General features: G+C 46.8%; 1 protein-coding gene across 3 annotated transcripts in view; it reads right to left on the bottom strand.

Moving 5' to 3' along the window:
- The window catches only part of LOC144170288 (regulator of G-protein signaling 7-binding protein A-like), an 87,526-nt gene that overhangs the window by 43,536 nt on the left and 27,320 nt on the right, over nt 1-16,670 (bottom strand). For all 3 annotated transcript variants that reach the window (XM_077699982.1, XM_077699983.1, XM_077699984.1), the window contains exons 2-3: nt 7,246-7,412; nt 895-1,031 (exon numbers count right to left, since the gene is read on the bottom strand). In XM_077699982.1, coding sequence (XP_077556108.1) covers nt 895-1,031; nt 7,246-7,412 — 304 coding nt within the window. The remainder of the gene's footprint in view (nt 1-894; nt 1,032-7,245; nt 7,413-16,670) is intronic.

The raw sequence follows: 16,670 nt of genomic DNA, 5'->3' as shown, positions 1-16,670 counted from the left end.
TCTGCTCCTTTCGTTGCAAATGTCGACAAAAGACGATAGTTTTGATCGACTTTTGCGAAGTAAATGCCTCCCTTCACTTTCCGCTCACCTCGCATGTTGTTCCTCTTGCGTCGCGCTCCTCCCAAGGTAAAGACGGCAAAGGTTTGCTTAAATCATTTTAAATTTCCCGCGTTACACTGCTCCAAACCGGGTGTCTCGATGCCAACGCTGCCGTATGGCGAAGACGCGTGTGAATCGAGGCGCCCTACTTCAACGTTTATAGAACCGCGTTTCCTTAGTCCACGTGCGTTCCAAGCAGAACGTGGAACCTATCTAGTGGAATCTTTCGTAACTCTTGCCCCTTGATTTCTTCAAATGCCGCCAGAAGCTATATGACGCGGGCGACAGCAGGCGACGGCGGAGTGATATTTTTTTCTTCGGTTGATGAAGTATTTAATCTCGCCAAAATCAAACATGTACAATTTTTTATAAAGGAACGCTGCAAATATCACTTCTGTATTAATTTGTTGTCATATATATGCGTAATGTCTTGTTGTTCTTCAACAATATTGACAAGTATCAACAATACAGCGGACTTAGACGGGCACATTTAGCTGTGTCTATAAAAAACTATTGCGCAGGCATTGTTTTACTTTGGCCGGGTGGCTGAATCGAGTCACAGACAGACAGACGGACAGACAGACAGACAGGCAGACAGACAGACAGACGGACAGACAGACCAAAATATCTGGGGGTAAGTAGCCCAAGAAAGACTATCGTCTTTAAAAGACAGCACGGCCGTCACGCACCAAAGAAGGGGGCACGAAGTAGGATGAAGTTGCGCTGTGCGAACGCAGCCTCCCAGCCAGCCCCTTGCCCATGCGTGCTTGTACGTGCCGCTACATGGCGTCTCACCGGAGAAGTCTCGCATGTCCATCTTGTGCGCGACGAGCAGCGCCCGGCACTTGGTCAGCTCACGGAGGAGCATCTGGGTGCAGCACACCAGGTTCACCAGCTGCTGCGAGTCCACCGGGATGCCGTCGGACACCGCGCTGCGTAGCGAGTGCGTGCATGCGAGAGGAGCCAAGTGGTTTCTTGCGTCAATACACTCCCGTACAGTATACATATGCTACACGGGGAGCGAGTTTCAGAATTAGGCCAAGTAGGGGGTGTACAAGGTTGATGAAATACGAAACGAAAAGACGTTCGAGATGTCTTCGCGTAATCAAAAACGGGGAATTTGTGGTTAAACGAGTAGAAGCTGCAACACACCATAAATATGAGCGCCCTATTGTAGTGGAGGACTGAAGATTAAATTAGACCAAATGGCATTTTTAGTAGGCACCAAAACACTGGGCAAATTAAAGTTTTTTTTTAACAGCGAAGCTGTTTAGCAAATCGTAATTTTTGGTGTCCGCAGTTAAGAATACCAAGAAATTGCCCAGCAGGCGCACGTGATCGTGGGACGCGGCGACCACCCGGCAGTTGACAAAACCAAGAAAATGCCTAGCGCTCGTGCGTGCGTGCCTCGTGGCGACCACCAAGCGTCCCCGGCGCACGTTTGTCAAGCCAAACATACACGCTTTGGGAGATTGGTCAAGAGTGGCCAAAAAAAAAAAAACCTCCAGCGTTCGCCGTAATCGTGGCAACACCTGCTCGGAACGAGAAAGACACGTCACAGCGTACGCCCCTCCAAGGGGATGTCCAATTATTATCTCTTCCAAGAAAATGACAGAAGCCCACACTTATAGCAACAATGGTGGAGTAAAGGTCGTTGTGGTAGCGAAGAATAAACAAATCGGCTGCAATCATTCACTGAAATTTTCGTGACGGTCGTGAATGTTTCGTACAGCTTCGCTACCTTGAAGTCTTACGCGTTAGTGTGAGCTTACTTCACTTTTTGTATTTTACCGCGGTTGGAATTACTGCAAATGTGGCCCAGGGTGTGAGGTCATGACCTCGTGATAGTCAGCAAAATTTCAGCGTGCCATCGCATTGGCTGCAGTTAATCAGGGCTGCTTTCGCGGTTTGATTTTGGTTCAGGTGGTTACAGAGTGGGGTAGAGCTAAAAAAAGAAACTAATCCGGTGCGAACATCCGTTCTACTTATGTGTAGCCCGCACGGCACGACGCGCGAATAAAAGAATGAAGTAAAAGAAAACGCCTTCGCTCCACTTCACTCGTTTTGCCGATCGACGACGACGACACACGCGAAGGAAAATAGCGGACATTCTGTGCCGCTCGCACCAGAGTACGAGAACGCGCAACGTATACCGCTCCGTTTCCATCCCGATGCATAACAGGCTGCGGAGACGGAGTACTCATAAATATATATTGGAAACAGGCTGCATTTTTTACTACTTTCTGTTGCCGCATGTGCGGGTACGAAATTTACGTCGCCTCCGTTGCAGTCCGCAGTGTCGACGCCCTGCTTTCTTCGGCGACGCCGAAAATTGTAAAGCCTTTACGAAATCACCGTTTAGGGAGCGAGAAAGAAACGCAGATTAAGGATCGTAATCTGCTTACTGCCGCTGTCAGATGTGTGATTTACGGCTGGGGCTCTATTATTTACTCTCGCTGCTCACCGGATGCGACTGCTGTAATGCACGACAAGGATGTAAACACGCACGGGACACGGCTGTGCACTTATAAATACAAACAAGGGCTGCGGCTAAACCGATGCCTTTAGAGCCCGCTGTTGCAATTTTGCAAGACAGCGTGGTCTTAAATTCTGTCCTGGCAACTCACGGAATGGAGTTAATAACTTATGTTCCCGCGGGGTATATTTTAAACTTTCTTGTGCACGCCGGTGTCCATATGGTGCGTTGGGTGGCATGGAGTGGCTTCTCTTTTTTTTTCTTATTTATTTTTTGTTAACAGAAGGGCACCAGAAGTTTCCCTGCTTTAAGCTGGCTTCTAGCGGCTGTTGTTTCTGTTATTATCATTATTTGTAATGCTAGTATTGCACCAGCGTTGTTGTATAAACCAGGAAAAACCCCAGAAACAACAAAGAAACAAGCGTACAAGGGGCGCAGACTAGACACGTATTTATCAGCTTTTTGCGCGGAAGCCTTAGGTGCCGGATTGTGGGACAAACTTCTGTTGTTGTTGAAGTTATTGTCCAGAGTTCTTCAATATATACCAGTTGTTGTTGAAGTTATTGTCCAGAGTTCTTCAATATATACCAGTTGTGAAACTCCGCTTCAGAATCTGGGCCGCGCGTGGCCTCCTGCTCCGTGAAGCAGAGGGAAAAATGTGCTGGCGCGCACCTAGGGGGCAAAAACTAAACTTCAATAAAGTATTACTTAATAACCTTTTTTTTGTAAAATAAAGCTTGCTTTTTAAATTAGGAGACAGTAATTGCGTAAAAACTTCCTATGTTTTTATGGTTATTCTTTTTTATGACTTACAGATGCAGCCTCAAGCATTTGAGTACTAACTACTTCAACTTTCTGCCGACAGACGACAGGCTAGTCAACTTGCCCCAGCACAGGGTGTGCAACCGAAGACCGGCTTTTGATACATGGGGCCTATGGGCAGTTTCGCAACTGCTGTATATCCAGTAACTCTGCTTATTGTCCGGTGCAGAAAATAGCCGCCGCAGTAAAGAGTAAATAAACGCATATTTATGTTCGCATGAGATTCGAACCCTGCTCTCCGAAGCAGCGGCCCGCTGCATTACCCACTGCATTACCTGGGCATGTTTCCGGCGGTGAAAAAAGTTAAACCAGTGCGTGCCATGGTAAAAGCGAACGTGACGGCATGTGAGCAGAACAGGTGCACCCCAGCCGTTCAGAACTCTGACTGTGGGGAATGTGGCGTGTGTTTGTCAAAGTATTTGGCGCCAAAAGATTGAGGAACGAAAGCGAAGAAAGAGACGTACACATTGTGCGAGAGTAAAGAAGGTTCTCACAATAATTCGCGCGGAAAGGTGAAAAACGTAAGTGAAGAGAGAAATGCAAATACAATGAAACAGTAAAGATGTCGTTGATAAGTACCGGGAGACTTTCACTTTAAAGAAGGAAGGAAGGGTGTAGAAGGAAGGCAGGAAAGTTAACCTGGCTAGAGCCTAGTTTGCTATCCTGCACGTGGGAAAGGGGAAATGGGAAAAAAGAGAAAAAAAAGAACGAAGAGAAGTTGGAGTAGACACGTATGCCCAGCGCTGAAGCACTGACACTGATAGACACTGGAAGCGTTCAGTCTATTGTCTGGTGTTTAAGTTCGTCGCCCGTAGAAAGCGTAAAAAGCACGAAGTAAACCTGAGTGCCTCGCGGGGTCTTTCCTAGCCAGGCTCAACAACAATAAACAAATACTAATAATACAAACGCATCGAACGTCAAATTTCGCAAGCTGTCAAAAAATGACTGGCGCTTTTATTGTTTGGGAACAGTAGTTTCAGACGGTTCTTCCCGCATTAGGACTTCTAACTATAAACCCGCTAACCCATCGACCGGGAACTGGCCCGCTAGGCAATTGTGGGCGTCAGGCAGGGGCGAATAAGGCAAGCTTTGAGAACACTGCATGCGCGTTCTCGAAATGCTTTTGGACACTGTTTTTGTTTCTTCTTTTTATTTACTTCAGCTAAAATCAATTTCGAAGAGTCAGCCCACAGCTATTGGCTTTCTTATTTCAGGTTTTGACAAAAATGTCAACTACTACAGCAAGTACGCGCATACACAAGGTAGTTCCAGCGTTTTTGTCTCCCTTGTCAACTGTACTACCCCTGGGTTTAACAGATCGCGAGAATTCTTTTCACCTTAACGAAGACCTATAGGCACTTTGCGGTGTTGGTCTAAACTTCTCCACTGGAAAAAGCCAGAGGCCATGTCCAATCAAGGCCAGGGCCGTGATGGTTTACTTTTGCGTGTGTGAAGATATCGATTTCACGCTGAAGGCCATTCGCTTGGAGGCGTCGTATTCGCCTTCCGTCGGAGTAGGAAATATGACAAACAAACATGTCAACGGACACTTGTTTTACTCCTGACCACAGTAAAATTTCTAGAAATCAGCTTGCGTCTATTATATGGCTGGTCAGGAATTCCCAAATGCTAGGAACGTTGAGCAACCTTATTGTTCGTAATTTGGTTATACTACAAAGATACACCTTGTTGCTGCCACTCTTGCCCCACATGGCCTTTCAAAAAACAAATTACTAACATCTCATACATCTCACTGCAAGCCTTGATCGCCACAGTTTTGCTCCCGTAGTTCCCCAGTTGCAAGTCCACCGCACAACATGCCCGGCCTACCTCGATTTCTTTCATCCCATGTCAGCCAAGGTGTCTCCCCCATAGGATTTTTTTTCTTGAATTCCTGGCGCTCCTTCCCTATTTCTAAGCGTTAGTACGATCATACCTCTTCTAAGGCTCCTTATGCTGTCCTGAGTCTGTTTTTTTCTTCTCATTTCAAATTGCTAAGCACGACCCCAAGTATAAGTCTCCTAAACACCAAATATTCCTCCTGGACATATACTATATGATTCCGGAGGGATGGTGTCTACTTGACTAACGTCCTTCCTAATAGCAAACTCCTGGCTTTTCCTATAGAGGATTCTACACAAGCATTTGTAGGCCGATAGCCACTAGTTTCGAGCTTTATAAAACTTTCTTTTGGACGCATCGCGCCGCTATAATAAACCAACTACATAAACACTTCATGCCTCTTTGGCTCATCGAGCTTGGAATCCGGATTTTGGGAAGCATACTGCGAGTCGGCTCTATTTAGGCCTGCACGCGGTGACTTTAAACACGGAAAGACAGTTTTTTTCCGTTGCGACGTATCACTCTCCCTCAATAACACAGCGAGCGCTGTTGCGCGCATCCCGCGAAATCGAAGCTGCGGCAAAACACTCGGGCTGTTTCCTCGATCGATTTCCCGCGAGATCATATCTCCCGCTGCGACTCCGAGGTGCCGTCTAGCCTCATTAGCAGCGTTTGGGCGTGACGTTAAGCTGGGGTCGCCGTTACGCCCGACAGTCTCTGCCCGTATCACCTGTCCCCTTCCTTATCTCACCCCGCAGAGGCAGGCAGCCGCGCCCGTCCAAGCCCCCACCCACCCCGGCGAACCGTCGGAGCGTCAAAGGACGCAGCGTACGTGAACGCTCGCACGTGGGCGGTCCGTTTGCTCTGCTCGCTAGAGCCATCTTTTCGCGAATCACTTCCATTAGTGCCAACTGACGGCACGTCGAGGGCCGCTAATGCAGCCCATGGCTTTTCGTACCTCGCGCGGCTCCCTCCGTACAGCTACTTTCTTCTTCCAATGCTACGAGCATAACAGGCACTCCTTGGCTGCGCACCTCTTTTCTCCAGCACCCACCTCACTCTGACCGTCTTCCCACCTCTATCCGGCTCCCGTTCATAACATGCCGAACAGCTCAGGAGGCTTTTTTTCGAGAGATGCAAGTGGAAGACTCCACTTTGTTTCCCGTTCAGTTTCCCCTTTCGCGCACGCCTCGCATTCCAAAGCCGGCTTCTTCGCTGGAGTGCCGGCAGCGCGCACGCTGTCCCGAAGGGCCTCTTGAAACTTCTCGATATGAAACGGTCCTATAGCTTGTTTTTCCCCGTCCCAATTTTCTTCAGGCTTGAAGGACCATTCGGAGACGTTCACTCCACCCCCCCCCCCCCCCCCCTCCCGCGCCGTCTCGGCTCCTCCTGGTTTGTTTCCCAAGAGTTTGCCGCTTTCTGCGCTGCACGTCTTCTGGCTCGTTGGAGCGCCGCCTTTGATCTCTGCGCTATCCAACAAATACTCGCGCAAAACCTGCAGATAAATTGCCTTTCGGTTTTAATGCCGGTGACCTTTCTCGAAGCATTTGAGGGAAAAGAAAGAGTCGGGAAAAGAAAAAAAATGTAGACAGCCCTCTTCTCCCTCTCTCTTTCTCTCTCTCTGTCTCACTCTCTTCCATAGACTCTCTCTCTCTTTCTCTACCATCAATCACGCCAACTGGGAGCAAAGACACGAAGTCAAATATATGTGCTTGGGACTTGATTGATTGATTGATTGATTGATTGATTGATTGATTGATTGATTGATTGATTGATTGATTGATTGATTGATTGATTGATTGATTGATTGATTGATTGATTGATTGATTGATTGATTGATTGATTGATTCATTGATTGATTGATTGATTGATTGATTTGGATTGAATTGGATTGAATTGGATTGATTGATTCGGATAGAACTGTATTGAGTACGATTCGATTGTATTGAATATTGGATTGAATTGGATTGTATTGATCATTGGATATTCAATGCTGGATCGTATACCTGCGTATGTGCGGCAGCAGCAGGTGGGCGGCGTCGACGCAGGCCGCCACGCAGCGCTGGCGGAGCGTGCGTATCCGCTGCCGCAGCTCGGGCCCGTCCTGGGCACTACTCACGCTCAGCAGCACGTCCCGGAACAGCGCCACGCCCACGTTCAGCTCCTCGATCAACTGCGAGAACAACAGGGGCGACAAAAGGTTCGTTTCACGAAATCAATCAACGAGTTCTTAAACGAAAACCGCGACCGTCACACCGATGGATTTTCGCATCTGGGTGGTCTAAAGAACCAGGAAATTCATTACAGAGTACGTAATGCTATAGAGGTGAACTGCATGAAATACATTATCTAACTGTTTAATTACGGCTTTGGGGCACAGTTCCGAGTGGGAAAACTGAAGGCAGGTCTAAATAAAACACGCTCATTGAAAAAATAATCCCTAATCTGCATTGTGGTCACTGGTTACAGAAATACTTCTAATTTCGCCATCAAATACATTGGTGTTCTAGCTCATATTATGTCCATAGCTCTTTTATACGCGATACTATAGGCTAGAAGGTGAATGCAGTTGACGGAGATTTTCTAAACCGGCCACAAGCCACCCTATGTTTTTTTTGTTCACTAGTTTTATTTTTTCCACTATCATCCACTGTACTTATCTGAAGCAACTGGATGAACCGATAATATATTTAACTAAGTGAAAATAATTCAGAGACACAATTAAGACTATTCACGCTTGGGAACGCGAAAGCAGTACTTTTGATTTCAAACTATGCGACCCTTTATGTCAAACGGTGGGTATGCTGCGATCATGTCATCTTCTGTTGCGACCAAGCTTCGTTGTCGCAGCGAAGTATGTTCGCGGGCAGACTTCGAGTTGTAACGGTTACGGGGGTGCCGGCTGGTGATGAATTTATGCCTCTTTGCTCGTCGTGCTTCACTTTCAACAGCGAAACTGTCCTAGGGCAGTCCCTGGTGACAGTCTTTGCCGGTATCGTGCCGCGCTCTATCTGAAGCAGGTTTCTCCGCCGCGCGAAACCCGGTTCCAAGTAAACAAGAAATTCATCAGAAAAATAAAACAAGAACCTATAGGACCTTCATATTTTGATATAAGTCACCAAGACGCCTTACATTGCTCCTACAAAATGTCTTTCTGGCAAAACAATTTTGTTTGGAGGTGAAGCCGGCTTTAAGAATATCTGGGTAATCTTGGTCTTTGTAAGCTGGCTTTTCCACGTTGACTGTTGCGCCGTGAAGCATGGACATCTGGGGAGGAAGTACGATTACAGAAAACCGTTATAAGTCTTGTGTTATCGAAATTATCCGGAAACAAATTATATGACAACTGGCCGCTAACCCGACTCTAACATTACGCACCACAGCTTCGCTGACCATTCTCCTTCACGAAGTGGAAGGGCAGTGAATTTTTTTTGTGTTCGCTTGCACCTTGTGCCGAGATTAACTTCCGCGAACGGGCACGTTTCACATCATCCGCCGAGGTAAATATTTTATAATCTATTGCAATAGAGGCAGGACAGACATGCAGAAACGAATCCAGGGGTGCAATTCTGCTCTCTCCTTACCACCGTCATCATCGTTTCCCCATTACATCCTTTCTTTTTTCTCCATGTTACTACGACAGCGATTCTGGGCCATTCGCCGTTTTATCCCTGTATACGTAAACGTTATTTTATACGGATACGTAAACGTAACGTTTTTATACGTATACGTAAACGTAAGCGAGCAATGGAACGGAAGATGATAGGTGTAACATTAAGGGACAAGAAGAGAGCGGCGTGGGTCAGGGAACAAACGCGGGTTGAGAACATTTTAGTAGAAATTAAGAAGAAGAAATGGACGTGGGCAGGGCATGCAATGCGAAGGCAAGATAACCGTTGGTCATTAAGGGTAACAGTGTGGATCCCTAGGGAAGGCAAGCGTGGCAGGGGGCGGCAGAAAGTTACATGGGCAGATGAGATCAGGAAGTTTGCGGGGATAAATTGGTCGCCGTTAGCACGCGACCGGGATAATTGGAGATTAATGGGAGAGGCCTTGCCCTGCAGTGTGCGTAGATAGGCTGATGATGATGATGATGCTGATGATGATGATGACGTAAACTTTATTCTAGTCCTACATGAACGTGATACTTAAATTTATAATTAGTCTACCCAAACCTCTTCTGTAAGTATTCATCTCCCATTTCCGTCGTCGTGACCACTTTTGTGTTGCGTCTTCATCTTCTCCCTTTTTTTTTCTTCGCCCTTGTTAACCCTGCATTTACACTTTGTAATGAGCATGCTCAAATAGCCCCTCCTGTAGACCTCAGTGCACGCTTCTAATACCTGTTTTTAAGTCGAATGCCACAGGCATTCACTAGGTCCACCATTAGTTATACCGGTCGGTTCGCCATAAGTGAATAATGATCGGCCATTGCGTAAGGGATGCACGGTAGACGAGCATTCTGCAGGCCCTGTATCGAATACCGGACTCAATAGCACATGATGTATTTTTCGTTGCTTATATTTTCTCCGAGCCCAATGGAAATTTTCGAAACCGTCGCTCGCTAACTCCGACGCCGTATTTTCGTGGAATGGGAATTTTAATGCTTCTGCGAGAATAGTACACTCTCAAAAGTAATTATCCGCGCTTATAGCCTACCTGCAAAAACGGCATCCGTGATACCCTCGTAGCTTTCCGCTAATTTTTTTTTTGGTCCGACTAAAACCCTTGCAAGCCTCTTCCATACACTCTTAAAGACCCCGCATGTTCCCAATACAGTCTGTAACCTTAACTGTGTATTCGGTGGTGGAGTTTCCCCGTACATACGTGAAACAAAAATAATTATTTCATCCTCCAAGCTACGTGTAGCAAACCTGATGCTACATTGGTCTCAATAATCCACCCATGGATCACGTCAAGCTCACCCGCTGACGGAAAGCGACAAATGGCGTTGGGGCCTTGGAAAGGCATTTTCGTGCTTAGGTGAAACCAAAAGTGGAACCGCAGTGTATTTTATATTTATATAGGAGTTTATTTTTCTTTACTTGTCACTAACATTGCCTAAGCGCAGCCGCATTTTTTTGGGACGAACTTTCAAGTTTTTTTCTGCTTTCCTTTGTGTACATAAGTAGAAAAGTTTAAAATAGGAGCGTTCGCCAGTACCGGTCCGAACACGCGTCGCATGAGTTGCGACAAAGAAATCACGCCACGGCGTCTCGAAGACTTTTCCACTCTAGCATTTCTAATATACAACGAGAGAAGGGAGTGGGAAAGCCGTAACACGGAATCCCTGTGTCCTTGGCGGCCAACTTTTCATTATCGGCGTCCACACCAATGTAAAGCAGTCGGCACTGAGATCCGCGGAAAGCAGCACACGCTTTATCATTTCGTTTTCCTCCTTCTGACTTTAAAAAAGCCTGCATACCAAAGCTGTCATATATTGGCAGAATTTGAAACTAACTTTGTATGTTTACTCGGAGGGACTTTTCCGTTGCCTAAACATTCGTTCTTTTTTTTTAACGATTCTTCCTTTCTTTTCTCGAGTACCAGAGGATCGCACGTTCCCTGCTAATAATAATCTCGTTAAAATACCGGCAAGTATCACTTTGATCTTTTTCCAGCTGCGCAACGTCGCATCGAGCAGGCATGATCCACCCGGTAGACAACGCCGTCCCCGGCCTTATCTGACTGGCGAAGAGCCGACAAAAGCCAATAGAGGAAAGAGCGACCACAACCGTGTCTTGCCCGACAAGAAACGACGAGCCCTCCCATCTGCGCTTACATGGCGGGAACAATAACGTTGAGCACAACCACCGCCCCGGCTGCTGTCGTGTGGTCCACGTGCTCTTACACAACACATCGTCGTCCATCAATGCCAGCCGTGCCACTTACAAAACCGGCGTGGATCCGGGGCCGCTGTAGTGAGCAGGCGCGCGCAATCACTGCTAGATCCCCACGCCTGATCCACGTGTTCTGGGCGACAAGGGCTAGGCCGAAACCACACTCTTGTCTTCCCTCTCGGGCGCCGCGGCTCGTTGGCATCAGCCTTGACACGACCAAGTACCGCGAGTTTAATCACGCCCGAAATGAGAGCACGTGTTCTACATGCCTGCCCACCAAGCAGCGGGAAAATTAAGTCAGATATCGGAGATAGGCGCTTCCACCGGAGCTTCGGCTCGAAACCTGAACCCCTCTCCCCTTTCTTTTCCTCCTATTTTATTGCGTAGCATTCCTTGCCGAGTAATCCCACAGCCAGGACAGTGTAACCCTGCATTTCCACAAAAATGTAGATATTTCGGATGATCTACCTGTAATCGTTATAATAGCGTAAATAAAGATGATTGGTCGCACTAAATTTTGAAAAACTAAAAAATTAGAAAATTATAAAAAAACTTGCGGGAAATGGCAAACTGTAAAAGGCCCTGATTTCCACAATAAGGGAGATTTTTCGGAAGTTCCACCTGTATTCGTTATATTAGCGTAAATGGGGATGAATGGTGAAATCAGAAATTTCGATACACTAAAAAAATAAGATAAATATCAAAAATACAGGAAATGGCGAACCGTGTAACGCCCTGCATTCCCACAATAACGCAGATTTCGCGAAAGTTCCACCAGTAATCGTTATAATAGCGTAAAGGGAGACAATTGGTCGGACACAATTTAGAAAAATTGAAAAAAATTGTCTGTAAACAACTCACACTCAAAACAATCGGCATAAGAATGCTATGCATTAGCAGACAATTCTCTAAATTTTTGCTGATTTTTATCCTTGTCTCTTTCTATTCATTAAGTCATTTTTGTTAGAAGTGGCGATCTTCGAAGCAGTCTCGCGCCGGACGCAGGGAACGAACGCCACCCGTAAATAGAAGGCAGCATCTGCACGCGAGAAAGCGTTTCGCGCTGAAGTTTCTACGGTTCCGCATAGCGAGAGAGACTCATTTCCGCTTCCCTTCTGCAAAAAGTAAGCTACTGACGCTTGCTTGCTTGTATTACTTCCTGAGAAACACGCTGTGCCTAAGATCTCCTTAAGGAGAGCCTGCATTTCGCGCCCACAGGCTTAGATTGTTAGCTGTTCTTTTGCTGATTGTACTAATGGTACTCCAGGTTCTTCTTTCGGTTCATTTTAATACCGCAGAGCTGTGCTTTCTGCTAACGCAGGCGGTAGCCTCTGGACGGTATTTCTTTAGACAGCTTCTAGCAGCATTCAGTTGCATCAATGCCAAACAAAAGCAAAGAGATGTCGACCCTGAGAGCGCCCAAGTGGCAATAACGAAATGCAATAACGCCGCGAGTGCCGCGAGTTTTTGTAGCAGTTTAAGGGCTCTCAACCCTCAGGTTAGTTTTTAAATTCTTTGTTGCCGCTCGTGCTACTTTCTTCCGAGCTTCATTTATGCTTCGATTTGGCTGTGCTGAACCTTCGCTGCCACAGAACTATATTGAAGCCCAGTGTCACACCGGTATTTAATCAAAACAATATAATATAAAGGGGAGAGTGAAAGTAAGGTAGCTTGAAGTAGTTCACTCTTATATCAGACATGCCGACGAGTGGGCGTCTGTCGGTAGGGGAGGAGTTAAAAGGGGAATGTAGAAGATTACATTAAAGCTGAATTGAATGACAGCCGAGGGCACTGCGATATGAATTGCGAACAAGCTCGTGTTACTGCGTTAGTTTTAGATTGAACCCCAGGGGAAGTCTTGGCGGTGTTCAAAAGGACACCAAGTTGGGCCGCTAGGTGCATGCATGTTCTTGTGCGAGGAAATAAACAAAACTAAAGAAGACGGATGATGATAGACAGAACGCAGTAGTGTACAGTCGGTGGCACTGAACCTGTTTACGTAAGCGGGATACGCAGATGGCTCATACCGCACTAGAGCGGTCAGGTATGCCTTTATGTAATCGAGAACCACGTTACATAACCACATTCCAACGGGAAAACGGTTTGGCCCCGGTGGCCACTGAATATCGTGCGAAAGCTCACTTTCGTGGATAAGGTTAGCATTGACTAACTATATGACTAAATGACAAAATGACTAAGTTTAGTACCCAACTATATGATTCGCAACGTTGTCTCAGCGTCCCGGGAATGCGCCATATATGCCCCTGTGGCTATGGCACTAAGCCCGGTTAAGCATACCGGGTATGCCGTTTTCGGCCAATCGCCAACGGGGATATGCGTTGTGTGCGGGCTCATGGGACTGACGCGGTAAATCTCTTCTCACATTCCATACGAGGATCTTCATTCACCTTCCCTATCTATTTCACGCATACACAGGCGGACGTCGTTGCGCACAGCGAGACGGCACCGACTGTAGCAACATTGATATTCACTGCTATTTTTATTCCACTGTTCGTTATGTTTGTTATATATTCTGTGCATTTCTTACTCGGAGTCTTGGCTGGTGTTGTATACGTTATGTTTATTCTTGACCCTCTTGGACCTTGGGCCAACAACAATGACTCATCTTTAGGGACAAAAATTCTTCTGCGTTTTTTTTGCGAGATTCTGGACTAGACAAAACTTTGTAATTCTTCCATTGTGCTCATGGCTACATCTGTACGCGTCTGTGTTGTCACGTACTCTTTGACTCCTTTTTGTTTTTATGCGCTCTGCGGTTCCTGGGCTCCATTCGCTCTGTTTATTTTTTTTACTTAACTTTAGTTAGAGTTTTTTCCTTGCGTTTTATTGCTTCTTATTTTTTTTAACTTTTGTTTTCTCTATAATTGTTCCCTTCCCGATTTCTCATATCATCTTCGCTGCATTGTAATCACCCCCATCTGGCGTAGCAATTGCTCTGCCGCTAGCACAGCTGACCTCTCCAGCCCACACTAAAGAGTTATCTCTCCCTCTCTTGGGCTCTCAATCCTTCATATACAGAATAAACACATCAAATGAATAAATAAAACGCACTTTTCAACATAACACCAGCTGCCGCTGTCACTCGCAGCAGGCTTTGGTGGTCGCTTGCCATATATATTCTTTTTATTTCAACGCGCGCATATTGCGGACATATAGCACAAAAGCAATGTACTTTCTTAACAGCTATGCCCTTATTCTCTTACGTGGATCACAATATCACACCGAGATTCACCAGCTAAATGTGTCACGTCTCCTCCGCATCTCACTGAGTGCGGGGATTGTCGACCTTTTTTTTTTTCCTTTAACAGAAGGCCTTTTCCTCCCACTTTGATGGCTGTAAACGACTGGAGGGGGTCGCGTAAAATGAGCGTGTTAACAACCATTCAAAAACCCGTTCATTGCATCATTTCTCACTGCGGCTTATTACTCGCACCATTGACTCAAACTTGGCGAGGTACAGTGACCACACAATCACACAGTACAAATTTCGCATCATCGAATATTACAGGCCGGCCTTTCGGTTGTTCAAATTTGTCTACTTCAGTGGTTTCAGAATTACGCGAGAATATAACACTTCGCGTGTGGCCTATAATATATACCTTACGAACGACCATGTGCACATACGTGTTGCTCGCTAGGTTGTAAGCTCGGTGGCTGCAAGGACTGTTCATCTACTCGCTCTTCATTATTTCTATCATTGTCGTTATCGCAGTGAAAAGTCGTTAACTATGCAAAAGACGAGTGTGGATTGATGGGCTAGTTGTTACTTTGACATTCTTGAAGAACTGCGCACTACAACCGGACAGAAAGGAGGAACGCGGACGCAGCGCTGGCCACGGACACCAAATTGGGCCCGTGTCCACGTTGTGTGTCCGCGTCCCTCACTCGGTCCTGCTGTAGTGCGCAGTGCTCCAAGGATGCAAAAGCTTTGAGTGGCCCACCTAGCAGATAATCCGGCATACGGCATTTGTAGCAGCATAACGCTCATACACCTCCCTACCGACCGTGATGCCTACCGCTACCCGAACACCGAAGTCTATTGATCTACGCTTCCCCGAGTGTTTCCTAGCATTAGATCTAATGACGCTAGCAGAGGCACCCACAGGGTGACGTAGAATGAGTTTGACATTGCTTGACACGTCGTAAGGCCTAACATTGCGGCTTCCTAATGTTGAACTAAGCGCAGTACAAACCCGCCGGCGCGTATTGGCCAACGTTTGATTATACCCAGGACTAAGTGTGTCGTAAGCGAGTCCCAATACCAACACAGTGTTACGTACCCACAGAATGGAACACATATCCGCCTCACCAAGCGACTGACAGTCCTCACGGATCCAGGCCTCTCTGTGCGTACTTCAACGCTATAGGTGGTATTCATTGAAAAGTTTAGCTGTCAATTTTTTTGCTTGGCAACACTGTAAACGGCCCCGGACATGGCCGCTGCGCCACGGACATGGCGCGGCGTATGCCACTGCGTCCGCACGCCGAATAATAAAGACACACCGGCGTGCGTCATCTGCTGCGTTTCAACCCGATTCTCAACGGTGGTGTCAACAGAGGTGTTCTTAATCGCACTCACATTGGACGCGAGGCATTACTCTACATTCGGAGGGGTAGAGTTTCGAACGTCCAACACAAATCATGCGCTTAACACGGACAAGTACCGCCATCCCGCGGAACCCGACGTGACCAGTGACGGCGCACTGACATGGTTGCCTGTATGCGTACCTCGCTACTGAATACAAGCTATGGGTATGAAGCACCTACATCGTCTGAGGACGCATGCTCGGCAGTAGCGACAGCCGGCCGTCCATTCCACTACACCGCACGTACCCCGCAGCCAAACTCGAAAACATCCCTCGCAGCGAAATACTCGGAGGAGCACTCAGCGGCGCTCAATGGGACATTATTGCTTCCGCATTTACTGCCCATAAGAAAGGCTAAGATGTGCCCGGATCTTTTTTTTTTTCTTTTTTTTGTCATTTTTGTTCTTGTTCCGATATTTTCCGATACTCTTCCGAACTTTGTCCGTCCCATGTAAGCTTTATCGATTCCCTGTTCGCAACATTCTCCTCTCATCACGCTCTCGGCCTTCTTTGGCAGATTCTATTCTAGTTACTTCGTACGGTGTTAACAAAGCAATCACAAAAAGTAAGTACAGGGCAATTACAGGAGATAAAGCTCTGTCGATAACAAGTCCTTGCCGTGACGTCCCCACTAAAAATCCGCGCGCAGCTCCAGGCGGTTCCTTGCCCGTCGGCCATTCTTCGTCGTTACTTCCATTATTTGCTTGTGGCGCCGTATAAGAAACTTCCAGGGAACAATAAATTGAGGGAATCGGATGCCAGCTACGGATACGCTAGAAGGTGAAACTGAGGGAAAATCCTGTCGTCGAATACTACTTTCGGGTGAGTACACGTCATTTTTATAGCATTTAGTCGAGACATTTTGTTTCGAAATAGGTGCAAGCATAGCCCTTCAGGTGCGGTTCAGAAAGTTAACTAAATGCGCTGATATTCAGCGCCCTGCTCTTCAACCGACCTAAACGATATCAAACCACCCTTTTTACG

The sequence above is a fragment of the Haemaphysalis longicornis genome, unplaced genomic scaffold, assembly GCF_048455015.1.
Source record: "Haemaphysalis longicornis isolate Haplotype H1 unplaced genomic scaffold, Haemaphysalis longicornis Haplotype H1 scaffold_2, whole genome shotgun sequence".
Classification (NCBI taxonomy): Eukaryota; Metazoa; Arthropoda; class Arachnida; order Ixodida; family Ixodidae; genus Haemaphysalis; species Haemaphysalis longicornis.
Note: the sequence above shows the minus strand (reverse complement) of the source record. Positions and strands in the feature narration are given on the sequence as shown.